This window comes from Chiloscyllium plagiosum, unplaced genomic scaffold (assembly GCF_037043375.1).
Source record: "Chiloscyllium plagiosum isolate Xiang-an unplaced genomic scaffold, Cpla_swu_hap1 HiC_scaffold_42, whole genome shotgun sequence".
Classification (NCBI taxonomy): Eukaryota; Metazoa; Chordata; class Chondrichthyes; order Orectolobiformes; family Hemiscylliidae; genus Chiloscyllium; species Chiloscyllium plagiosum.
In genome coordinates this window covers 13,382,311-13,410,010 of record NW_028270180.1, presented here as the reverse complement: position 1 = coordinate 13,410,010, position 27,700 = coordinate 13,382,311, and the positions used below count along the sequence as shown (strand labels likewise).

The following is a 27,700-nucleotide window of genomic DNA, read 5'->3' as shown; positions in this document are numbered from 1 at the left end:
GGGCATGAGCCCTTCTTTAGGAACGTCGATTCTCCTGTTCCCTGGATGCTGCCTGACCTGCTGCGCTTTTCCAGCAACACATTTCCAGCTCTGATCTCCAGCATCTGCAGACCTCACTTTCTCCATTAAACTCCATAGATCATGCAATAGCCAGGTTGACTTCAGTAAATCCTCAATCATTAGGCACACTTTGGAGGGAAAGGCGTAAAAGTGTATTGCTATTTGTATGTTAACTGAGGTGGTGAGCAATAACGGGACATTCTTCTGCGCTCCTATGTGTAAGAGCAAATTGAACTTGTAGTTGTTGGGTTGAAGGTACATGATTCAATTCTGTATCTCATATCAGGATAATGGTCCAACAATCAACTCCTCATCAGGGATTGTTTAACTCTTTGGGTTGGTTTAGTTAAAACAGTAAAACACGTTATAAGTTGTGAAGCAGATATTACAGCAAACCATTTCTGTATTTGGAGCTTGCAGGCAACTCCAATCATGTTTACACTTTTCATAAGAATTCCTTAAATGCAAGGTGGAGATAAAACTCTGGTTACTTTACAAGCATTTAATTACGCACAGCATCAAGTGTATGTGAAGTTTGGTTCCAGTTCTATTCTGGGGGTCCCTGTCTATCAGGATTATAATAACTTTGTTAATAGCATTTTCTGAGGTACAAGTGTAAAAAAAAATTAGCATGAAGCATAAATGCTGGTAAATACTAGTTGGATTGAAAAGTCTGTCTCTGTGCAATACATATTGAACATTTCCATGCAATGTTCACTTTTCGAAAAGTAAAGATTGCGAATAAAACAGCAATATTTCTCCTTATAGGTTCTACTGGGACCTGACTATGCTGCTTCTCATGGTGGGAAACCTGATCATCATTCCTGTGGGGATCACATTCTTCAAGGATGAAAACACCACTCCCTGGATAGTCTTCAACGTCGTGTCAGACACCTTCTTTCTTGTCGATCTAGTGCTGAATTTCAGAACTGGGATTGTTGTGGAGGACAACACAGAGATTATTTTGGACCCACAGAGGATCAAAATGAAATACTTAAAAAGCTGGTTTGTGGTAGACTTCATATCCTCCATTCCAGTGGACTATATTTTTCTAATAGTTGAAACGAGGATTGATTCAGAAGTTTACAAGACTGCCAGGGCGCTGCGGATTGTAAGATTTACCAAAATCCTCAGTCTTCTTCGGTTGCTGCGGTTATCCCGACTAATTCGTTACATCCATCAATGGGAAGAGGTAAGTCTCCACTTTATTTAGCTCCAATGATTTCTTTGTGTGGAGGAGTCTAGCCATTTTTGTAATCTTAACAACAGAAAGTGCCTGAAAATGTGACTGAATTAGTGAATTAGTTTGGATTGCGAAAGATGTACTGGGATTTGTCTTCATGATCAAGGCTAAAGGTGACAGGAAATTTAGGTCACAGAGCTTCCCAGATGGAATTTCACGATCCCTGCCCTATCTTTGCATGAAGATAATTGGTGAGGTTATGATTCCCACGCAATTGTTCCTGTATCCATCCTGTTTAAGGTCTCTTTTCAACCACGGTGAGGAAAGTGATGGTAGGCCCTGGAAAGTTTAGAAAAGGCCTTGATGTGTAGTCCACTTGACCTAACACCAGGAGAAAGTGAGGACTGCAGCTGCTGGAGATCAGAGTTGAAGTGTGTGGCGCTGGAAAAGCACAGCCAGTCAGGCAGCATCCGTGGAGCAGGAGAGGCGATGTTTCGAGCATAAGCTCTTCATCAGGGATCATTCCTGATGAAGAGCTTATGCTTGAAATGTTGAGTCTCCTGCTCTTCAGATGCTGCCTGACTGATTGACCTAACACCACACAGGACAATGGCCAGTTGGTGACCTGTACTCCATCAATAATGACCCCTGCTGTTTGCATGTGGTCCTGATCTCGTGTTGAGGTCTCCAGGGTTGTAACCCCATCAGAACCAGCTCTGAACCATTGCTGTAGCATCTCCTTTGGGCTCAATGCTCAGAGGCAGCTGAAACAAGTCAGACTTGCCTTTACATAGCAACTTTTCAGGCCCTAAGGGTGTCTCCAAAGCACATTGCAGCTACTGAGGTATTTTTGACACGGAGTCACTGTTGCAATGGAGGATATTGTTATTGCACAGTAGGATTCCACAAACACCAAATGCACAATGATCAGATAATCTGTTTTCAAGTTGTTGTTTGGGGAATAAGTACAACACGAGGACATTGGGGATAATTCCTTGGCGCTTCTTCCAACAGCATCTTTCACATTCATATGGATGTTTTACAATGCAGTAGGTGATCTCTCTTTCATATCATCCAAAAAGGCAGAAAGTCTGACCATGCAGCAGTGTGCCAGTCAGCCTAGAATTTGTGTGCTTGTTCCTGGACCTTCCCAACCATAGCTGAGAGTGCTCTCTTTCTGCCACATCTCTGGAGGACAGAACATTGTATAGAAATCCAGATATACTTTGTAATAATTTTCAAATGCAGAACTAGGGCAGGGTTAGCAAGTGATGTAAAAGTCGACTCACTGTAATTTGCCTCAAAGCCACATAGTGACAGGCGTGGAATATTTTTCCTGGGTTTAAGGTACTCTTGTTTATTAGGTTAAATAAAATTTATGTCTTTAGAGGAAATTCTGAGTTCAGCATTATTTTTAGCATGCTGGCTAATGTGCTTGTGAACTGTTTTAACGAAGCCATTAATCCAATAAGACAGTTTTATTTGGTTTTAATTGTGCATATAAGATTAATTAGTGCACTGATCTTTAAGGGTAAAGGTAGAATGGTGAGTCACACAGTATGAAAAGAAAGAAATGAAGCCTTGCATTTATATTGCACCTTTCATCACCCCTCATCTTCCCAAAGCACTTTATGGCAAATGGAGTACTTTTGATGTATAGACACTGTTATAATGTAGGAAGCATACAGGGATTTAACCAGATTCTCCCCATCTTAAAAGCTGATTGTTTGAAATGCTGAGCAAGGTGAGACAGGATAACTCCAAAGTTATTGTTCAGGATCACTTTGCATGAGGCATCTTTTTTTTCCTTAGTCCCTCGGGATTGAGGGCAACTTGCTTCCTCTCCCACACAGTAGGTTCTGATGAAGGGCTCCGGCCCGAAATGTCGATTTTCCTGCTCCTCAGATGCTGCCTGACCTGCTGTGCTTTTCCAGCAAAACACTCTAAACTCCGATCTCCAGCATCTGCAGAACTCGCTGTCTTCTAAGTTCTTAGATGGACCAAACGCAGGCAAAGGGGATTGGGTTTAATTGTGAAAACTGGGCAGAGTGGCCAGGTTGGGCCAAAGGGCCTGTTTCCATGCTGTAGACCTCTATGACTCTGCGGTTGACATATCCACTGTACCATCAGCATCTCCAGAACAGCTGATGCCTAAAGGGTTGGCTGGATGAGGCAGGTGAAGGTTTGTGCATTCCCTCTGATGACTCAACTTGGACTCTGAATGTTTCTATTTTCTGTTTGGAGTCTTCCCAGATGTACCTTCTCCAATTTCACCAACCACAAAACTGGGTATCCCTGAGTTGGACCACTTCCAGAATGTTTTGAGGACCATTTCTAACATGTTTAGGCTCTGCTCCTGGGATTCTCCAGCTGAGTGACTGAGCCCCAAGTGGAAGAATTGCTTCCAGGAGGTTTAGCAATGGGCATACGTTTAACATGCCCCTCCCAAGGTTGACATTAGCAAATTTCAATTATATCAGCGCTTTAACATAACAAAAGAACTCAAGATGTTTCACAGTAGTGTTACCAAACAAAACCTGAATAGTAACAGAGGTGAACAATGGCTTGGTCAAAATGGAAGATTTTAATGATCACGTGAAAAGAGTCAAGAGAGGTAAATGATGTAAATTTTTGTAACAAAATCCTGTAATTCCCTCTCTAAAGGCATTGGGGGTTAACCCACATCAGGTGGACTGCAGCAGTTAAAGAAGGCAGCTCATCACCACCTTCTTAAGGGGCAACTGCGACTGGCAATAAATGCTGACCCAGCCAGTGACACCCCCATCCCACAAAGGAATGAAAGAAATCCCTGACAGTTTGTTTTACCTAATGAGGCAATGCTTATGTTCATTCCCTGAACATGAAAAAGAATGGTGGGCTTGGATATTGAGGCCAACTGGAAGGGCTCAAGGGAATTCCAACACTTGGTGGCTGAAGGCAAAGCTGGATGGAGGGATGAAAATCAGGGACACACAAGAAGTCACTACTAGAGTAGTGTAGTGATGTAAAGGCTGAAGAAGATTGCAGAGCAAGAAGGATCAATGAGTCAATATTTTCCAGTTAACTTCCAATTTCACAATGCACTGGAGATGCCTAATTGTGAAACAAAACAAAGAAATTAGAAACCAAAACAGAAATTTCTGGAACAGCTCAGCATGTCTGGCAGCATCTGTGGAGTGACATTTGATTAATGTTTTGGGTCCAGTGACCCTTCTTCAGAACTGACGGGAGCTAGGAAAAGGTTTTTTTTTCTGCAGACGAAAGGGTGGAGGGAGGGGGTAAGGAATAAACAATAGACGAAGGTAGAGCCCAAAGAGAGAGAAGAACAGTTGGACAGACAAAGGAGTGGATGACAATCAGCCAAGGAGAATGAATAGCTACTAATGAGGCCTATTAATGGCTAACATTGGGTAATGTGTAATCACAGACCATGTGCTAATAAGGCAGAGGTGGGTACTGCAGATGCTGGAGAGTAAAGTCAAGATTAGAGTGGTGCTGGAAAAGCACAGCAAGTCAGGCAGCATCCGAGGAGCAGGAAAATCGACGTTTTGGGCAAAACCACCTCATCAGGAGTAATAACAATTATAACATGTGATAATAAGGCCTGGCATGTGTGTAAGGACATGGGAGAAGGTTCCTCTAGCCCTAACTTTCTTGAATGCGATATTGAGTCCAGAGGATTGTAGGGTCCCCAAGTTGAAAATGAGACGTTGTTCTTCCAGCTTGCTCTGAGCTTCGCTGGAGCACTGCAGCAAGCCTGAGACAGAGATGTTGACCACGGGACAGGGTGGGGTGCCGAAGTGGCAGGCAATGGGAAGCTCATGGCCTAATCATGGCTGAGCAAGAATCTCTCCTTCTGCCTGCCATTGGCGTTAATTGGAAGGTTTTGTAGGTTGTTTGTCCTCATCATGAGCACATCTGCCTTGGTTGTCAATCCCTGAGCTGGGCTCAAACTTGACGTTTCTGATTCAAAAGCAGCTGAGGCAACCCACTGGGCCACTTTGCAGGGATGTTTGGGCCCCTGTTTACTTGCCCATCTTGAGCACAGCCTTCCCTTTTGTAATCATTTCAAATCCAGCACAATGTTACAAAGCATTTTCCTTCTGTTTTGGCTTCGCTCCAGAAGAAAATTAGGTCAGTCCGAGATACTGAACAAGTAATGAAATTTCAGCCCAACAGCTGTTAGTGTGTGTGTGTTTCTTTTAAAAATATACTTTCAATGGCCTTCCCCATTAGCATCAGCACATGAAACACATGCAAATACACAAATGGAAAAAATTCGCAGGCCTTTGAAATACATGTCACATCAAAGTGTTTGAAGCGCTGAATTCTAAAGTACGATGTGAAAATAATATTGCACACAATCAATACATTCGGAGAGATGTGGGAGGGCCAAAAACACAGCATATAACATGTGTAAGATAATAAAAAGAATGTCACAGAGTCTGCACTTGACCTAAGGATTAGGAGATTTCCCCAATTGGGTTTCTCCTCCAGAATGTCGTTAGCTACTTCAAGGAAGTTGAAAACAATTGCCTAAATGATTACCTGGCATCACTTTGCAGTGACCGTGAGATAAATTAAGTCCTTCCGAGATGTTGCCTCGTGATGGGGAATATGTCTTCACTTACCTCTGTGATCTAAAGTGCTCTCTGGCAAACAAGGAAATCTGCATTACACTTTTCAATGACTCCATCAGTAAATTCAATCTTCCCTCCACTGGAGCTCCATTGCGCAGAAATTCTCCATCTGCAAACAAAAAAAAATCCTGCTGATTCTGGAAATCAGAAACAAAAACAGAAATGACTGGAAAAACTCAGTAGGTCTGGCAGCATCCGTAGAGAGAAAGCAGAGTTAATGTTTTGGGTGTAGCGACTCTTCTTCAGAACTCAAGAGTCTTGCTGCAGCTGTACAGGACATTGCAATTGATGTCCCCCAACTTTTTTTTATTTACTCGTGGGACATGGACATCACAGCACTTATTGCCCATCCTAGTTGCCCTTGAGAAGGTGGTGGTGAGCTACCTTCTTGAACCGCTGGAGTCCATTTAGTGTGGGTAGACCCACAATACCGTTAGGGAGGGAATTCCAGGATTTTGACTGAATGGTACTAAAGGAATGCAGACATATTCGCAAGTCAGAATGTTGAGGGTTTGACTGGGAACTTGAAGTGTTCTGTATAAGGTGGCAACATAGGTGCAGTGAGGGCAATTCAGTGGAACTGCATTAGGTTGAAGTCTTTGTCTTTGATAAGTTTAAGCAGGTTGTCCCTGTACTCAAAGAATGAGAGGTGATCTTATTGGAATATTGAGGATGTTTGACAGGGTAAATGCTGAGAGGGTGTTGTCCGTCACTGGAGGCATCTAGAGCTAGTTACCAGAACAGTTTCAGAATAAGAGATCTCATGCTTAGAACCAAGCTGAGGAAGAATTATTTTCTCTCCTGGTCATGAGTATTTTGAATTCTTTATCCCGGTGAGTTGAAGGTTATAGGGGACAGGCAGGAATGTAGATTGAAGCTACAATAGATCAGTCACAAGAAAACTCAAAGAACTACGGGCGCTGAAAATCAGAAATTGCTGGAAAAGCTCAACAGGTCAGGCAGCATCTGCAGGGAGAGAAAGCAGAGTTAAGGTTTTGGGTCCAGTCTTCAGAACTCAGTCCTGATCTTACAGATTGGTGGAGCAGGCTTGAGGAGCCAAATGGCCTACTCTCTTGCTCCTATTTCATATGGTCTTATGCAAGTACAATTCTTCATACAGAATAAACCATTGCAGTACATATGTGAAAGAATGGAGTAGTGCTGATAGAGCCAATGTTTGCACCAGCTGTAGAACTCGCCCAGCTTCAACAGACTTCCAACATTGGCAAGATACGTTCGAATAAGGGAGGTGTTTCAGCCCATTTAGCTTTCACCATCTGGCATAGCAAGTGGCACATCCTGTAGCTGCTCTGTGAATGATTTGATTACCATGTCCTCACCAATACATCCTGGTAACAGGTCTTGTTTGCTGCCAGCTTCATACAGTCATAGAGATGTACAGCATAGAAACAGATCCTTCGGACCAACCCGTCCGTGCCGACCAGATATCCCAACCCAATCTAGTCCCACCTGCCAGCACCCTGCCCATATCCCTCCAAACCCTTCCTATTCATATACCCATCCAGATGCCTCTTAAATGTTGCAATTGTACCAGCCTCCACCACTTCCTCTGGCAGCTCATTCCATACACGCATCACCCTCTGTGTGAAAAAAGTGCCCCTTAGGTCTCTTTTATATCTTTCACCTCTCACCCTAAACCTATGCCCCTCTAGTTCTGGACTCCCCCACCCCAGGGAAAAGACTTTGTCTGTTTATCCTATCTATGCCCCTCACAATTTTGTAAACCTCTATAATGTTCCCCCACAGCCTAAGGAATATACCCTGGTGTTGGAGCAGATTTCTTTTTCCTATGTTCCTACCTCATCAAACATGCACCTTTCTCAACACTGAACTCTGCTTTTAGACCATGGGAGAAATTTAACTACACAGAAAATGAAAGTGTTTGGGCTCAGCGGGAGAGGTTAATATGCTAAAACTCCCAACATTCCACCCTCCTCTAACTTGTCAGCTTTAATGAGAGGCATGATGAAGGTTGCTTAACTCAGTCCGCAAGCCTTGGTTGATCTTTTGAGCTCTTTTTTAATGAGGCTACATGTTTTTTTTTAAAATGACCCACTTTGAATTTGACTCTGGAAGGGTTGATTTCTGGACTCGGAAATCCTGACAATGATTAAAAATTAAAAAAGCATGACAGATGCTGGAAATCATAAACAAAAACAGAAATTGTTGGAATGGCTCAGTCGGTCCAGCAGCACCTGCAGAGAGAAATCAGAGTTCATATTTTTGGGTGCGGTGACCCTTCCTTAGAACTTGTGACAATGACAATGATTGTTGAGCTCAAGGAGCAAGTGCCTTTCTTTTTATCTGCTGGAGCTAACCAATGTCAAAACCGTTCATGAGGTCCTTCACATCAGTCCTCGGGGAGGGGAGTGGTGGGACAGGGTAGGGGCCGGGGGAGTGGGAAGTGATGGGACAGGGTGGGCAGGAGGTGGTGAGAGGAGGGAGGGTTGTGGGAGGGGTAAGCGGGATGGGATAAACTGGGGAGGGGGAGAATTTTGGGATAGGGTGGTTTGGAGGGGAGTCATGGGACAAGGTGGGAGCAGGGGAGAGGGGGAAGTGATGTGACAAGGTGGGTTGGGTGGGTGGAGGGGTAGGTGATGAGATGTTGGTGGGGTGGGGAAGGTGGGAGGAATCTGCACATGGGTGATAGGTGCATAACGGTCATTGGGCGCCTGTGTTAGGCCAAAGATGTCTTTGAGCGGCAGTACCTGTGACTGAGCAGTGATTTCCCTGTGTGGGGAGGGGTGGTAAAGCTGACTTAAATGTAAAATGCCCCATTTCCTTCTGGCTGAGGGGTTGTACTCCGCGAGACCCCATCCCTGCAATCAAAGAAGAAAAGCTTTAAATGTTGCAACTTGTTATAACTCATATGGATAACCTCGAGAGTGAGTATCCAAAAAGAAGCTGAACACAAAAGGGGTGTCAGGACATTACTCAACTTCTTTCAGAGAAGAGAGGCCTTTAAAAATTGACAGAGGAAAAACAAGACATGCAAATGCCTTTTACTGAGATAGGTAGTGCTATCTTCTGGAACAGCAAGCTATAAATGTTAGATTCAAGCAGCACTTTGACAATGCACCAGACGCTATATTTAGTGATATATCCAGATGCTGATACTATTGTGCTAACCCAGTGTTTGCAAAAATAAGCCTGTGAGTGAATTGCTTTCTGTTGTTAAGATCTAAGCCAGATTAACGTCAGTTTTGTTTACACATTCATTTTGTGGAAATAAATATTTAGAGAGAGATTATTTTTTATTAGTTTTTTTTAAAGAAAATGAGATTGTTCTTATGAAAAGCAAAAAGATTTGAAGGAGATTTAACTGGGGTTCTCCGAATGATTGAGGTATTAGAACAGCTCTTCCCAGAACATTTTCCCACTGTTATTCCAAATCAAGCCTTGAAAATTGAATTGAATTGAATTTATTGTCACATGTACCGAGGCACAGTGAAAAGTTTTGTCTTGTGAGCAATACAGGCAGATCACAGAGTTAAGTAGCATAGATAGTAAATAATAGGTAAACAGTGGCAAAAACAAAAACACAGGTACAGGTGAATGTTAAGAGTTTGTGAGTCCATTCAGTATTCTGCCACTGGAAACAAAAAAAGCTGGAGATCACAGAGGGTCAGGTGGCATCCATGGAGGGAGAGCAAGCTAGCATTTTGAGTCCAGGTGACTGTCCCTCAGAGTTTGACAATCATCAACCTCTTGAGAGAGGACTGAGAGTAGAGCCAGGGGGCTGCTGGGAGAGCTGCAGCCTGTTAGAGTAAATTAAAAAAAAAGTCCTTTACCCTTTCCCAGTCCTTACTAGAAAATACAGGAAAATGGAGAGATTCTGTCGTTGCCGTAGAGAATGGAAGCGATGAATGAATTCAACACTGCCGTTATGCTGAAGAGTATGCCACGGAACAATACACTGTTGTAATTGAGCTTTCAACAACAAAAAGAAAGACCTGTATTTATGCAGCACCTATCATGATGAAAGGATGTTCCAAAATCATTTGAACAGCCAATTAAATAATTTTTGAAGTGTAGTTGCAGCTGTCATGTCGGAAACACAGCAATTTGTACACAGCAAGGTTCCACAAAATGCAATGTGATAATGACCAGGCCATCTGTTTTTATGATGTTAATTGAGGATAAGTATTGGCCAGGACATCAGGGATAACTTTGCTACTTTTCTTCAAATTAATGCAGCGGGATCCTTTACATCCTGAAATGATTGAATAAGACATCATTTAAATGAGAAAGACAGCACCCCCAGTAGAGCAGCACTCCCTCAGTGTCCTCTTTGATCTTGTCCTGAAGTGGGACTTGAACCCAGAACCTTCTGTGAAAATAGTGATACTTAATATCCAACATTTTTGATCTCTGGCTGGAGATGGAAATGTCTGAAAAGGTGGCATCTGATCATGCTTACCGGCATTGTCTCGTTTTCATTACAGGAAGTGAGGGGCTAGGGAATGGTATCTGTCCACATGCAGTAAATAATTTATTGGGTGAAAAAGATTGTCAACAACAGAAACTGACTGCGAATATTAGGACTCCCAAAAAGGACTAAAGCACAGCCAGAACTTGGATGCAACCTCTGGGTGACAGACTGGGGGGTGAGGCCTGTGCTGTGTCTTCCAGTGTACTGTTGCAGCCCCTTTTCATTCCTCTGTCACCTCCCCCCTCCAATCTGACATTGATGGATTACAGGATGAAGAGTTGGAAATCCATTTTACATTCTGTTTCCAACCCAATGCATTGCAGATAGCACTAGTCCTTTGCTTCGAAAGGTGTTGAATGAAAAAAAAAGGCAAATTACCTTTCAGAAGAAGAGAAACTCGGAGATTTTAGTGGAACGAAATTGCCAGATATTAAACCACACTAAATCAAAGCCCAGTACTGTGGACGCTGGAAATCTGAAATAAAAGCAGAAAATGCTGGACAAAACTTAGCAAGTCTGGCAGCATCTGTGGAGAAACAGTGTGTATTTTGAGTCTTCAGCCCCCCCAGCTTTTGGGTGATTGAAAATGTTATACAGTGCCAGTCTAACTGTGCGTGCATTAGAGACAGAAAGGGATACAGGGATAGTGAAGGAAAACAGATTGGAGATCAAAATCTGAGCATGATTTTATTGAATGAAAGAGTGATACATCCAGTTCATGTCCATATTTTTTACACTATAAACTTGTAACAATTTTGAGACAGATTGTTGGTCAATGTTTATTTTGTCTGTCTATGCCAAGAGTTTTGGGAGAAATCATAGAATCTCTCCAGTGTTGAAGTAGGCCATTCGATCCTTTGCGTCCACACTGACCTTCCAAACAGCATCACACCCAGATCCATCCCTACCCCCACACCAGTCCTGTAACCCTGTATTTCCCATGCCTAGTCCACCGAGCCTGCACATCATTGGATGCTATGGACAATTGAGCATGGCCAACCCACTCTAACCTGCACATCTTTGGATTGTGGGAGGAAACTGGAGCAGCCGGAGGAAACCCACTCAGACACGGGGAGAATGTGTAAACTCCAGACAGACTATCGCCCGAGGCTGGAATTGAACCCGGGTCCCTGGTGGCATGAGGTAGCAGTGCTAACCAACAAGCCACCATGCCGCCCCCACATCCTATCGTATCACAGCCAGAGGAGCTGAAATCAGAAAACCGGTTAATGTGGAATCTATACAGCGTGAGAGTTTGAAGCATGGCAATGGGCTTTTTCCAAGTTTTTATTTTAACTGCCCACATTTGTGTGTCGGTGCAGAGTAAATGATGGTTTTCTCAATTAAATGACAGTATTTAGACCATAAATGCCTGTTTCCAAGGAGTGTAATGAAGTGTTTGCTCTGTTTTCCCTCTATCAGCTTTCAAATCCACCTACTTATCTTTGAGAGGTCACAAAACTCAAACTGTGTGATGTACTGTACACTACTTGCAGTCACAGCTGTATAATGTCAGCAATCTGTGTCCAAAACTGTTACACATCCATTATGTATTTGCAAAGTGATCATTTCTTCAGATGCAGCATTTGCTAACTCATTACTTTCATTCACCTTCTAAATTCTGATAGTCTACTGTCAAATCGTGCACAATATTGATTAATAAAAAAGGCAATGTTCCTGTTTTGGATGGTTACTGAATATACTTATTATAGAACTGGACGAACAACCTGAACATTGTAAATTCAAGTGTGATATTTCAATCCTAAATCTGGTTATGAGAGATCCAAAACCAAAGGGAAAAAATATGATGTGGTGGTGCTGGTGTTGGACTGAGGTGAACAAAGTCAGAGGTCACACGACACCAGGTTATAGTCCAACAAGTTTAATTAAAATCACAAGCCTAGTTTCGTGTGACTTCTCACAAAGGGTAAAAGACAATGAACAAGCCTTTCAGTCCGCATTAGCATATTAGGAAAGCATAGCTCCTGCCTGCACCTCACCAGGATATATGTGACTCCAATCCCACCATATAGAGCTCCGAGGCACACAAGATCATTATGCCTATGATTTCTCCCAAAACTCATGGCATAGAGAGAGAAAGAAAAATGTTGACCAAGTACAAAGTTGTTACAAGTATGTAATGTAAGGAAAACGGACATGACCCAGATATAGCTCCACCATTCTTTGGCCAATCTTTGATCTCCAGTCTGTCTTTCTTTGCTCCCACTATATTCCTTCCTGTGGTTTAATATCTTGAACGTACTCTGCACAATGTACCTGAGATAGAGAAACCCAAGACTTGCTCTTGGGTGGAAAATTTCCTCTGAAAGACTGACTTTTTATCCTGAGGCCATGACCTCAGTTTCATGACTTTCCAACCACGGGAAAAGCCTCTCAGCATCTAAAGTCATTAAGCTCTTTAGGAATCTATACCTTTTAATTGTGGAACAGTGGTAATGTCCTTACCCCTGGATCAGAAGGCCTGGGTTCAAGTCCCACCTGCGCCAGAGGTGTATAATAACATCTCTGAATCACGTTGATTTGGAAAAACAGCTTAGACAAATAATTTCAACAGCCTTTTGTGGGGAAAATGTAATCTTGGAGATGTTTTGTGAGGGTTTGCATGCTTACGGTGTTCTGGGTCATGGGATGGACCTATAACACTCAACGGATGAATGCAGCAGCATGTGCCTCATGTATACTATCACTGCTCATTTGCAGGTTTATCCTTTCAGAAATTTGACTATATATTTTGATTTTACTGAGTGAGTATATTCAGAAGATTCTGGATAAGGCTGTCTGATATTGTACTGAACTCCCAAGGAAATGCAATCTCTTAAAATTACCCTTTTAATATATTCATAAGTGGGATTGGAAGTATAATAGAATGGTTGCAGCACAAAGGGAGGCCATTCTGCCTGCCGCATCTATCCTGGCTCCCTGCAACAATAATTCACAGCTCTGCTTCCTGACCTTAGACCTCATGATCCTGCAATTTATTTTCTCTTCCAATTCCAAGAAGCAATGATTGAATCTGCCTCCACCATATCCTTTGACAGTACATTCCCAGCTCCTAAACACTTGATGCAGGAAAAATGGTTTTCCCTCACATTGCCTTTGCTTCTTTTGCCAGTCACCTTAAATGGGTGGTCTCTAGTTCTCAACCTTGCCACCAATTGCTTCCGATCTACTCATTTCCAGATCCCTCATTATTTTGAATGCCTCTATCCTCTTCCCTTGTGAGAACAACTCTAGCTTCGCCAACCTAACCATGCAACTTAGGTTCCTCATCCCTGGAAGCATTCCGATAAATCATCTTCTCTGTACTCTGTCTGAAACCATCATGTCATAGACTTCCTATAGTGTGGAAACAGGCCAAAGAGCATCGCACCCATCCTTACCTACAATTCTCTGTTTCCTACAGTTAACCCATTTAGCCTGCACATCCCTGGGCACTATGGGGAATTAGCAATGACCAATCCAGCTAACCAGCACATTTTTGGACTGTGGGAGGAAACCGGAGCGCCCAGACACAGGGAGAATGTGCAAATTCCACACGGACAGTCGCTTGAAACTGGGATCGAAACTGGCTCCCTGGCACTTTGAGGTAGCAGTGCTAACCATTGAGCCACCACGTCATCCCAATGTCTTTGCTGACCTAGGTGAAGTTATAAGAGGTCATGCAAGACCCATAAATATAAAGTGCAGTCTGGTACATTCGAGAAAGTGAAGTGTAATATTTTTGTTTTACAAATGTCTTTTTGACTATTCAATGCAAAAACCTGATTGGAAAGATTTGCGTAAGGTCCGCATTAATATTACTGCATAAAGCAATACACAAATGACCCAGTGTAGCAAATATATAACGTAATTCCCATTTACAGCAAGAAGTCTCTTCCTAGGACAATACATTTCAAGTTTAAATTGGAGTAATAATGAAACATGTTATGTCTTTTTATTAATCCCTAGTTATAATTTACACAGATTTCTAAGTGCAACAACTGTGTTTTTTTTTAGTCTCCAGTCATAATAAGCATTTAATACTGTTGATTTTTCATTATGTATGCAGTGAGCTGTTCTTCCTGTCGATTAGTTCTGCATTAAGGAAATGATGCTGAATCTGTTTACATTTTTAACAACGGTAAACTGTCAAATTATTCAACTTTCCTTAAATATTCCACAAGAAGACATTAGGACGATTACCAATTCTCTGAAAGATTCTATTCCTTGACAGGAATACAAACGCTGTAGCACTGAATGCGGCTGAATGCAACTTGTTAGCCTTTATTGTTAAGTGTCAAACACATTCCTGTGGATCACTTAGACTAGACTGGGTGAAGATGACAGACATCCTTCCCAAAAGGATATTAGCAAATCTGATGAGTTTTCATGATAACCAGGTTGACATGACAACCATGAAACTAATGCCAGCCAGATTTATTTAATTAAATGCATTCAAATCCCCCAGCTACTATGGTCATATTTGGAGTTGGGATTTTGTCTCTCTATGGAGGTGTGAATCTAAACGCAAAGCACTGAACATAAATCATTTTTTGATGGCCTTCCTCGCTCTAACACCCCACAAGAGGATCACTAAAAAAGAAATTGCGTTTCTTCCAGCACGCATTTTTAATGTTCTGGTGTGGGTTTTGGAATGACCCCCAAAACGAGTACTTCCTTGAAGAGTTTGTGACCGCTGAGAGAGGCTTGAGGGGTGAGGGAATCCATGCAAAATGTTTGCTACCTTGACATTATCATTTTTAAATTGATGACTGGATGTGTTTTTAATACAATTATTCATTGTGGGGGTGAGTCCCAAAAAGATAGGTTGATACTTGTCACTGAGTCACAGAATCATTCTTCATAGAAACAGGCCCTTCGGCCCACCATGTCTAAACTGATCAATAAACACCAAAGTACACTAATAACATTTACCTGCACCTTGTCTATCGCTGATGATGCCCTGGCATTTTAAGTGCTCATCCAGATGCTGCTTAGATATTGTGAGAGAACTTGCCTCCACCACCCTCTCAGACAGCACGTTCCATATTTCTACCACCATCTGGGTCACAGAGTCATAGAGTCCTATAACATGGAGACAGGCCCTGCAACCCAAGCTGGTCCATGCTGGTTCTCTGAACAACCAACCCCTCACCTTAAACTTGGGCTATCTGGTCTTAGATCCACCTGCCCTGGGGAAAAGATCCTCACAATCTGCCCTGTCATAATTTTGTACACTCCAGTAAGATATCCCTTCAGTTTCCTGTGCTCCAAAGAAAACAAACCCAGTCTATCCAGTCTCTCCTTGTCACTGAGACCATAATGATGGCATTGGGCACCATTTTCTAAGCGTTGTCATTTGTCACAATATTTTTTTCCCCATTGAAGGAAGTGTCATAATGTGTTAACATTTTAAAAAACCTAACAGTCTCTGCTGCAATATTTTGTGCAGTTATTTAAATCAATTGTCAATTCTGTGTGTTTTCAACAAACAAAACTACTTTTGAAAGTTTTTTTTTAAATCTATGCACCTGCTTCTTTCTATTGATGATAGGAACTCTGCTTTGAAATGGAAATGGTGTCTGTCAGTTTCGGACAACGTGGCTAGGATCTTTTGTTATGGCTGTTATAATCATTATGAATACTTGGTGGGACTATCATATGAAAAGAGACTTGTCAAGCTGTATTCTTAGAAGCATGAGGGGCTACCACACAGCTACCTATAAAATCCTAACCAGATTCTACAGAATAAATGTAGGAAGATGTCTCTGATGACCAGGGAGTCCAGAACTAGGAGTCAGAGTCTAAGGATACAGGGTCAATCATTTAGAGCTTGGAGGAGGAGAAATTCTCTCACCCAGAAACTGATGAGCGTGTAAACTTCTGTACCACAGAAAGATGTTGAAGCTAAAACGTTGGATATTTCCAAGAAGGACTTAAATATAGTTCTCAGGGCCTGAAGGAGAAACCTGGAACAGGGAAATGAGTAGGATAATCAGCTGTTGAAAGTGTTATGGAAGAAACCAAACCCCCTCAAAATGTATGAAGAAGGTAGCCGAGACCCTAACTTTTTCTTATTTTAAAGGCGAGTGTCAAGTGTAGTGTTCTAGATGCAATTTGATTGGTCAAACTACCAGATTTGAAGCAAAACACACATTGTTGATACACTATGGTTAAAATACAACAAAAGAAAGAATTGGAATAACACTCTATTGGAAAGCTTAACAGAATAATAGATTATTTAACTACTAAGCAATAACTGTTACAATACAGTAACATCCCATAGACACATCCTAGGCAAAGGCAAATTCAGTAAAATAGATTGTCTCACAGGCAGTTATCTAGTCCAGAAGGAAAGAAGATCAAGGGAATAATTTGAGAGAGAGAGAGAGAGTAGCAGGGAGAGATGTACTGTAGCTTCCAAACCCAGCTTCAAAACCCGGCAACTGCTACTAAAAATCTAACACTAAAAACCCTAGTTCTGTGAGAGCTTGCCCCTTACTCATTCAGGCCGCTTCTATTACTCCAACTATTTTAAAAAAGCCTCAAAAGTTGTTACCTTTATTGTATTTAAATAGAGAGCTCAGTACCTCTATCTCACCTCTTCATCAAAAAAAGCAGGACCAAGTACCCCTCTTAAAACCATAGCATCGTCACAAAAGGCAGAGCTGGTTCAAAGGGTCGAATGGCCTACCTCCTGTGTCAGTTTGGTGGAGTTTCAAAAGCCTTTTCAGATTCAGCTCAGCAATAGATCTATTAATCCAAGAATGATTGTGCCTTTTTAAGAGGTTGTAACTACAGAATATGCCTAGTTGGTTTGTAAATTTAACAGGCGCCTAAAGGATTGATATTTATTTTGGTATTCTATAGGCTGTTGCAGCTTTATTTCTATAGAATTCAACAGAATTCAAAATTAGACAGAGTTTACATAACAGTTACAATCTGTAACACAGTTTAAGTCAGGACAGTAGGTCGATGATATACCCTGGGATTCCTAAAATGATCAAAGCTCCATTTCTAGCACTATTATCCCTCACATTGAATTCAATAATATTACGGAAGAAAACTAAACTTAAATGCACTTAATCAACACAAGTTTTGAGAGGATTTTTAGTTCAGGTTGAGATTCTGGATGTAAGTTTGCTCACTGAGCTGGGAGGTTCATTTCCAGATGTTTCATCACCATACTAGGTAACATCTTCAGTGAGCCTCTGGATGAAGCACTGCTGATAATTCCTGCTCAGCGAGTAAACTTATATCCAGTACTTAATCAATACATTAAAATTTATTGCATCTTCTGTTTCAACATTGATAGTGCCCAGCATTAGGGGTCTTGGTCAAGGCTACTAGTTTTTTAAGTAATGTGCTGCTCAAAAAGGTTTGACAATCTTTGGGTGGAAATCACCGCTGTCCAAATTATGACAGATCACGTACGCTTTCATCTCAGTTTCTCTCTTGTGTTCTCACTTTTCCCTTTGAAGTAAAGAATAATAATTTGATAGAAAGGCTGGACATGAAAGTTTGTAGAATCATAGAATGCCAGCGGTGCAGAACAATACTATTCAGTCTACATCGACCCTCTCGTGGTTTTGCTTTTAAACCAAGGCTTAACCCACCTCACTGGATGCTACAGGGCAATTTTCAGCATGGCCAATCCACCTAACCTGCGCATCACTTCACCGGATGCTACAGGGCAACTTTCAGCATGGCCAATCCACCTAACCTGCGCTTCACCTCACTGGATGCTACAGGGCAATTTTCAACATGGCCAATCCACCTAACCTGCGCATCTTTGGACTGTGGGAGGAAGCCCATGCAGACAGAAGCAATCACACTGACAATCGCCTGGGGATGGAATTGAATTCAGATCCCTGGTGCTGTGAGGCATCAGTACCGACCATTGTGCCATCTAATCTTATCTGAAGATAGCTTTTAAAATTAATTCTCATAATTGCTGCTCATGTGCTCTGACTCACCAGTTGTGCCACCAACCCAGAAGATTTAAATTAGCCGTGATCATATTGAATGGCTTGAAGGGCCAAATGGCCTACTCCTGTTCCTATTTTCTATGTCTCTATGTAATTCAGAAGTGTACAATCATTTTAAAGTTCTGGAAGAGAGATTCATGTTGCTGTTTCCCGGAAATGTTTGTACAGTGCACTCACTCTGACTGCAGCATTAAGGCAATTACATTAATTGTACACCCTGGCTTTTGACACAAGTTGTGGTATTTATGAAAAAAGAAGTCCCTGAGGGCGAAACGTTGGTTGAAGGACACTTGTGAAATTGCTTACAAGGAAAGTGTGGTGTCAAGGTGTGAATGGAAAATAAGACACTTTCTGTATCATACTTCTGCAGTTTAATGTAGCCTATGTGTTCCATACGTTTCAACAACACTGAAAGAATGAAATGGCTGCTTTTCCAGCACCACTCTACTCCAGAATCTGGCTGATAACAGATATTGGTTCTGACCACTTCAGAAAATAATTTCCAACACTACCAAAGCATTAAGCAAAAGAACTAACATAATCGACAAAATCATCTTGATATTGGAATTAAGAAATATCGACAAAACAGTCCTACCCCTTGTGAGTCAATTTTCTTTCTAATTTATTGAAGGAAAGCTAGCTGGGACTATCCATTGGTGCTGCGCTGCTTTCTTGAATCATGCCAGTCTATTTTGTGTAGGTACAGCCACAGTGCTGTTCGTGAGGCACTGTCAGGATTATGACCCTGTGACATTGAAGGAATGGCAATATATTTCATAGTCAGAATGGTGAGTGCCTTAGTGGGGAGCTTGCATCTGGTGGTGTTCCTATATGTCTGTTTCCTTTGTTCTTCCAGATGGTATTTTGTTTGTAGATTTCAAAGTTGCCAACAAAGGAGCCTCTTTTTCAATGTATGTTGTAGATGATACACATTGTAGATGCTGAGCATCAGTGGTGGAGTGAGTTAATGGGACCACATCCACAAACATTTACGTGGGCTGCTTTTTCTTTCATCCTAGATGGTGTCAAGTTTTTTGAGTACTGTCAAAGCTGTAATAATCCAGGCAAGACCTACAATCACATTTCCTTGCTTCTTCAAGCCTGTCCAAGACCGACAGTCACATTGTAGGTCTTGGACAGGCTTTGGGGAGCAAGGAAATGAGTTACTTTCTGCAGGATTCTTAGCCTCTGACCTGGTCTTGTAGCCACAGCATTTACATGGCTGGGTCAATTCAGTTTCTGGTCAATAGCAATCACATTTCTTCTCATTTCAAATGGTAGATGACTAATAAGAGATCGAGAAGGATTTACTTTCACTCTGATTTGAGAGTTCTAAGCCCAATGCACAATCTGCAGATCCTGCCCCCTGTTGCCCCCTGTAGCACCCCTCCCAAACACCTTGGCTTCATGTTTCTAATTCAATCTCTTGATGTGTTCTGCACCTTCTGGAATAAACCTTCCCCATACTGGGTGATTACAAGCCAGAGGGTCCCACAAGGCAGAGAGATATTTGACGTGTTCGGAAGTGTGTTGAGAACATTCCTAAAGCCTTTTGCCATAATTGAGTTCCAAGCAGAGGACTTAGTTCAACTTTTGGTGCCAGGCCTGCAAGCAACCAATCAGCAGAGTCGGTTTTGAGGATTGGGCAGCTTGGTGCTGGGCAGATTGGTTTAGGAGAGGGCACTGCTTTTGGATCTCCTTAACTGCTGCCCGATAAACTGGTAACATGTTTTGAAGAGCAGCCAATTTTGGAACAACGGTTCTCGAAGCTTTCTGTAACTGAGCCCTTGACTCCTGTCTGGGTTGGAGAGACACTAATCAATAGGAGCTCATCACAACGCCATCGTTGTGTGATTGAACTAACAGGATGGTACGAGATGGAGATCAGTCTTTTATCAGTTACTGATTCCTATAGGTTGCTGTGTTCACTGCACATGGGAAGGGAGGAAATCTTGCCTCACACCCCACCCCCAGATATTCATTTGCCCCAGTGATTCACAATGCAGAGGACATAGTACAGTCCCAATTGAGATAAAGTAACTGCTTACCAACACAGCATGGACTGGAAGGTTCCGTTTCTGGGCTATATGACTCTATGACATGATTAAATGAAATATTTCTGTGCCATAAATTTACATTGTGCAGCTGAATATTAATCAATTGCAGAAACTTAAAGAGCAACGGCCTATCCGTTGAGTCATGAGGCAAATTTAATCACCAAATCTACACTCTCAATTATTTTTACAACTGAGCGGCTCAGAAGAATATTTTTATTTTCAAGGTGCATTGTCGTTTTATTGAAGATTCTGAGTGGGCTTAACAGGACAGATGCTAAGAAGACATTAGGGTTAGGGAGAATGTAGAACGAGCCAGCTTTAAAAAAAACACTCCCATTTCAGAAGGAGACAAGGAGGAAGATCTTCTTTCAGAGAATAGTGACTGTTGGCATTCTGTTCCACAGAGTTGAGGCCCAGTGATGATTTTGTCAAATGACAGATCTGATTATATGGCCTTCCCCCGCTTCATTTTCTTATCTTTCTCTGTTCCTTGCACTTCCATGGTTTTGGTATAAAACTTGCCTCTTTCCCCAACCTTCAGTCATCTGTCTTAATGGCTACGACATGGCTGTATATCAAACTTTGCTTGATATCAGTCTTGTGAAGTGTCTTGGGACACTTTAACTACATTAAAGGTGCTATACCAATGCATGTTGCTGTTACCTAGCAGAGTGACTGCTCTGAATGGTGCTTTATGCTCCACAAGAGCTAATTCATGTTGCCCCACCCTCATTGAGTCAGCACTGAGGCCTGGAGTCCGAGTCTGCTCTGAGGCCGGGTGCTCAGGATGTCACCGAGAAGAAAGAAGAGAGGACAAGAAAAAAATCCACAAAAAGGAACAAAAAAGAAAAATAAATGGCGGATCTGATGAGCTCCAGCTGAAGGGTCTAGCTCCACTGCCCTCTTGGATCATTAATTTGCCATTGCAAATAATTCTACTTTGGTGCAGGGGCCACTCATTTCCCGAATGGTGACTGTGGAATATTCTTCTGACGTTGTTAGTAAAACCCACTAAAAGCAAGCAAGGGTGAGCAACCATAGAGTAAGGCAGAAACTAATTGAGTGAGACACAAACAGACGTTGCTGGAGAAACCCAGCAGGTCTGGCAACGCCTGTGAAGAGAGAAACAGAGTTAACGTTTTGAGTCCGTTGTGACTTTCTCAAGAGCTATATTCGCCTTCACCCTGCAGTCAGACCTGCTGAGTTTCTCCTGCACTTTCTGCACCTTTTTCAGATCTCTAGCATCCACAGCATTTAATATTTGTGCGTTAAAATGGAAGAAGGATCTTTGTATTTCAACAAATCTTCCATAACAGTAGAATGTCACAAAGCAATTAACAGGCGAAAGTGAGGACTGCAAATGCCGGAGATTAGAGTCGAGAGTGTGGTGCTGGAAAAGCACAGCAGGTCAGGCAGTATCCGAGGAGCAGGAGAATCGACGTTTTGGGCAAAAGCCCTTCATCATGAATGAGGCTGGGAGCCTCGGGGGTGGAGAGATAAATGGGAGGGGGGTGTGGGGCTGGGAGAGGTAGCTGAGAGTGCAATAGATGAATGGAGGTGGGGGTAAAGGTGATAGGTCGGAGGGGAGGGTGGAGTGGATAGGTGGGAAGGAAGATGGACAGGTGGGACAGGTCATGAGGGCGGTGTGGAGCTGGAAGGTTGGAATTGGGATAAGGTGTGGGTTGGGGAAATGAGGAAACTGGTAAGGGAGTGGAGAGGGAGGAGGCCCAGTACCTGTATGTCCTCGGCGGAGTCGGACGGGGAGTTGAAGTGTTCGGCCAAGAGGCGGTGGGGTTGGTCGGTGCAGGTGTCCTCGAGATGATCTCTGAAGCGGTCTGTGAGTAGGCGTCCTGTCTCCCCAATGTAGGGGAGACCGCATTGGAAGCAACGGATACAATAAATGAATGTGTGGATGTACAGGTGAAACTTTGATGGATGTGGAAGGCTCCTTTGGGGCCTTGGAGGTGAGGGAGGAGGTGTGGGAGCAGTTTTCGCATTTCCTGTGGTGGCAGGGGAAGCTGCCAGGACAGGAGGGTGGATTGTTGGGGGCCGTGGACCTGACCAGGTAGTCCCAGAGGGAACGGTCTTTACAGAAAGTGGATAGGGGTGGGGAGGGAAATATATTTCTGGTGGTGGGGTCCATTTTTAAGTGATGGAAATGGCGAAGGATGATGCAATGTATATGGAGGTTGGTGGGGTAGAAGGTGAGGACTGGGGGTGGTGGATTCTGTCCTTGTTGCGGTTGGGGTGGGGTTGAAGGGCGGAGATGCGGGAAGCATATGAGATGCACTGGAGGGCATCATCAACCACATGGGAGGGGAAATTGCAGCCTTTAAGGAAGAAAGCCATCTGGTGTGTTCTTTGGTGGAACTGGTCCTCCTGGGAGCAGATGCGGTGGAGGCTGAGGAATTGGGAATAAGGGATAGCATTTTTGCAGGAGGCAGGGTGGGAGGAGGTGTAATCCAGGTACCTGTGGGAGTCGGTGGGTTTGTAAAAAATGTCAGTGTTGAGTCGGTCACTGTTGATGGAGATGGAGAGGTCCAGGAAGGGGGGGAGGTGTCAGAGATAGTCCTGTGGAATTTAAGGTCAGGGTGGAATGTGTTAGTGAAGTTGATGAACTGTTCAACCTCCTCGTGGGAGCATGAGGTGGCACCGATGATGTCATCAATGTGGCGGAGGAAGACATGGAGAGTGGTGCCGGTGTAACTGCGGAAGATAGACTGTTCCAGTTGGCCGACAAAGAGGCAGGCATAGCTGGGGCCTATGTGGGTGCCCATGGTTACCCCCTTTCATGTGGAGGAATTGGAAGGATTCGAAAGAGAAATTGTTGAGGGTGAGGACCAGTTAAGCCAAACAAATTTGAGTGTCAGTGGAAGGGTACTGGTGGGGATGTTGGGAGAGGAAGAAGCGGAGGGCTTGGAGGCCCTGGTCATGGCGGATGGAGGTGTAGAGGGACTGGATGCCCATGGTAAAGATGAGACATTGGGGGCCAGGGAAACGGAAGTCTTGGAGGAGGTGGCGGGCGTGGGTAGTATCCCGAACATATGTGGGGAGTTCCTGGCCCTTGGGGATAGGACAGTATCGAGGTAGGTGTAGATAAATTCAGAGGGGCAGGAGCAGGCTGAGACGTTAGGTCAGCCGGGATGGTCAGGCTTGTGGATCTTGGGTAGGAGGTAGAATCGGGTGGTGTGGGGTTCCTGAACTATGAGGTTGGAAGCTGCGGGTGGGAGATCCCCTGAGATGATGAGGTTGTGTATGGTTTCCAACTTGAAGATACCTCCTCCTACCACCCCTTTGACCATGACCTCACCTCCCATCACCAAACCATCATCTCCCAGACCGTACATAACCTCATCACCCGTACCAACCAACCCCACCACCCCATGGCCAAATACTTCAACTCTCCCTCCTATTCCGCTGAGGACATGCAGGCCCTGGGCCTCCTCCATTGCCACTCCCTAACCACCTGACGCTAAGAGGAAGAACGCCTCATCTTCCGCCTCAGGACCGTCCAACCCCATGGCATCAATGTGAATTTCACTGGTTTCCTCATTTCCCCTCCCCCCATCTTATCCCAGTTCCAACCTTCTGGATCAGCACCACCCTCATGACCTGTCCAATCTGTCCATTTTCCTTCCCACTTATCCACTCCACCTTCCCCTCCGACCTATCACCTTTACCCCCACCGCCATCCACTTATTGCACTCTTAGCTACCTTACCCCCAGCCCAAGCCCCACCACCTCCCATTTACCTCTCCACCCCTGAGGCTCTGGGCCCTCATTCCTGATGAAGAATTTTTGCCCTCGGATGCTGCCTGACCTGCTGTGCTTTTTCAGCACCACACTCTCGACACAAAGCAGTTAACAGCCAAGGAAGTAGATATTTTCTTATCGACCTGTTCAGTGATATTATTACAGACCTTTGGAGCAGGTTGGGACTTGAACCTGGGTCTACGAGTAGGTACACTGCTGATGTAACACAAGGGGCTCAGCCAATGAAATATAGTTGCCATAATAATGAGAGAAAACTGGTAGCCCACAAACTCTCTCAATCAGTAATGTACCAGTAACCAACTAATCTACTTCTGTGATAATAGTGGAGGCATCAGTATTGGTCAGGGTACTGGGGATAACATGACTACTTTCTGTTGAAATAGTGCCATGGAATTTTTTCTGACATTTGTGTGTGAATGGACACAAGGGACCTCAGCTTAACGTGTCATCTCATCAGAAAGATGACATCCCTGACACTGCAGCACTCCTTCTGTATTGCACTGCGGTCATCCTTGACACTGGTGCATTCAAATCCTGGAGTGGGATTTGAACCCAGAGGCAAGGGTGCTATCAAGTGAAGCACGCTTGACAGTTTTATGAGTCCACTTCGTTTATAATTAATGAACTGTTGCGTTAAACAGCATTGAAACATAACAACTGGGAAGATAACTATGGTCATTTAAACAAAAAGAATTGTGGATGCTGGAATGATTGTTACCGAGTAATTTGTTCCTGGTTAAAAGATGATGGCTTTCCTGCTCCCAATAGGATGGTGGAAATCACTATTTTAAAATCACCCTGTTCTGATGTGTTATGACAACCTCTAGACCCAGTAGACGGGACTTTGACACAGGTCTCCTGACCCAGAGTTAGGGACATTACCACTGCACCACAAGTGCCCAAGGCACTTTGATTAAATTCAATGGATTGATGAACTGTCCATACACAAAAAAAAGTGATCATTTGGTACAAATAGCTCTTTCCAGTAATTACCAAGTCGCATAGGTTAGTTCAAGATTGAGATTTTTCTTAATTCATTCATGATACATGGACGTCACTAGCTTGGCCGTTACTTATTGCCCATCCCTAATTGCCCGGAAGGCAGTTAAGAGTCAACCACTTTGCTGTGGGTCTGGAGTCACATGTCGGCCAGACCAGGTAAGGATGGCAATTTCCTTCCCTAAAGGTGAACCAGATGGATTGTAATATCGGCAGTTGTGTGGACTCCCTTTGATCGTTACTTGGATTTTGGTCCCATATTTTCCAAATCACGGCTTCTTTTAGTGTCCAGTACAAGTTGCTGAAAGCTCAGTCGGACCCTCTAAAAATTATTAAGCTGACTTGTTGACTCCCAGACTGGGAAGTTGCCACATGTCAGTGTTTCAAAAACGTGGAGGAAGTTGTTAATTTGCCATTCAACTTGCCACTTTGCGATTCCTCCAGCTAATAGCAAGCTAACTTCATAAAATAATGCATTTTGGGTTGTCATGTAATATTTGCATATTAATCAGTGGCAGAAAATGAAGCCTGATTGCTGGCAGCTCTGACTGCAATGACATGCGTTATGAGTCACGTAGGATGCTATCAGGAGTGAAAAATCAAACTCAACCAAGTGAAATTAAAGTTGATGATCCCATCTACTGAGAAGTAATGGGGAAGCAAAACTATTGACCTGCTATAAAATGCTTCCCAACTTCATAGTTCACAAACTGCTCTAATCGCTTCATCAAACAACAAAGAGTGTACAGTTAATTGTAGAATGCCTATAGTATGGAGGCAGGCCATTCAGCCCAACACCGACCTTCTGAAAAGCATCTGATCCAGACCCATCCCATCCCTATAACCCTGCATTTCCCCATGGCTAACCCACCTAGCCTGCACATCCCTGGATAATGTGGGTAATTTAGCATGGCCAATCCACCTAACCTGCGTGTCTTTGGATTGTGGGAGGAAACAAGTGCACCCAATGTGGGGAGAACATACAAACTCCCACGCAAACAGTCACCCAAGAGTAATGTCGAACCCAAGTCCCTGGTGCTGTGAGGCAATAGTGCTAACCACTGAGTCACCATGTCACCCTAAGAAAATGGAAAGTGAAATCACAACCTATCAGGGACACCAAGAAGAAACATTGGGCAGAATCGTTTAGGGTCCTGAGTGTTGTAGGCCAGGGCTACATTTTGGCAGAATCTGGCAAGAGCTATGTTGAGGTCAAGAGCAACTCACCATATCTTTTAATGATTTGCCAAGCATGAGCACAAGACGAGTTACTCACTTGGCAGTGGTCAGCTGTCAGTGAAGGAGGATTATAGCTTTTCAAATGTCATATCGATGCTGCAACTTGCCTCACTAATATTCAACTTGCTAGGATGGCGACGGGGAGGAAACATGAAGGGGATAGATAGATAAGTATCTAATCAGCAACAGAATCAAAGGTTATGGGGAGAAATGAAGAAAGTGGAGTTGAGGCTGGTCAGATCAGCCATAATCGCATTCACTGGCAGAGTAGATTAAATGGGCCAAATGGCCTCCATCAGCTCCCACATCTTACAGTCTCAAGGGAGGGTGTGCTGAATAGCATTGGAGGGCTTGGTGGGCTATGTGAGAGCATTTATTGGCAGTGATTACCATTGTGATCTCCACAGAGTGAGGATTACTAAGATGCAATGTGAGTTAGGAGGACAGTTGCAAGTGTGGTGCTGTCAGGTTAAATGAGGTACTTGGAGGCTCTGGGGGATGTTACCTGACAACCACGTGGATCCTGGTGTCGTGCTGTCCCAACCACAAGCTGCATTCCCTTCCATCACTTGCCTTTCTCTCGATGTGAAATGCAAATGCCCAGGGCAGGTCGAGTCTGGTTCACTTTGGGCAAAAGCACATTTGCTGGTTGTTATTACACTACAGGGTCAAATACATGAAGGATGCATTAGCAAGCTCTTGCTACATTTCATTTGCAACCACGTCTTTGGCCATATGCAATGCATGCAGAAGAACATCTTAGGTATAAAAGATGGATTGACCATGCAAATCTCACATCGTCATCTCAGTAATGTGGAGGTTAGTAGCAATGACTGAAAAGGAGGTGAATGCTGGCTAAACTCTCCCTTCACTGTGGACCTTCCATAGGTACTGTCAGACAAGGAGAACATCATTGGATTATATGCCCTGTTGACAATGGATGAAGCAATGATAGTCTTCATGATTGATGTGCACTTAGGATGCATTGGGACTCATGGTCTGATGTGATGTGCTGTGCTGATCATTCAGTTGTTATGGAACCATCAAGTTGGTGTGCATGCTTTAAGCAGCCTGGTCTTCCCATTTTCTGTAGCCAGATATGCTCACTACTGCTGGGATATACTGGCATCACAAGCACCACCTTGAAACTGCAAGGATGCACCCAGTCAAGAAATGGCAGTCTACTCTTGTGCTGTAATGGCACAGCAAGCTAATCCTTCCCAGGACACAGAAGTGGCACATACAACTGACATTCATAACATTCCTACAGTGTGGAAGCCAGCCTTTTGGCCCATCAAGTCCATACC

General features: G+C 43.5%; 1 protein-coding gene across 1 annotated transcript in view; it reads left to right on the top strand.

Annotated features, from left to right (window-relative positions):
• Positions 1-27,700, top strand: part of LOC122542472 (potassium/sodium hyperpolarization-activated cyclic nucleotide-gated channel 3) — a 451,331-nt gene that overhangs the window by 52,572 nt on the left and 371,059 nt on the right. The window contains exon 2 of the mRNA XM_043680205.2: positions 829-1,252. Coding sequence (XP_043536140.2) covers positions 829-1,252 — 424 coding nt within the window. The remainder of the gene's footprint in view (positions 1-828; positions 1,253-27,700) is intronic.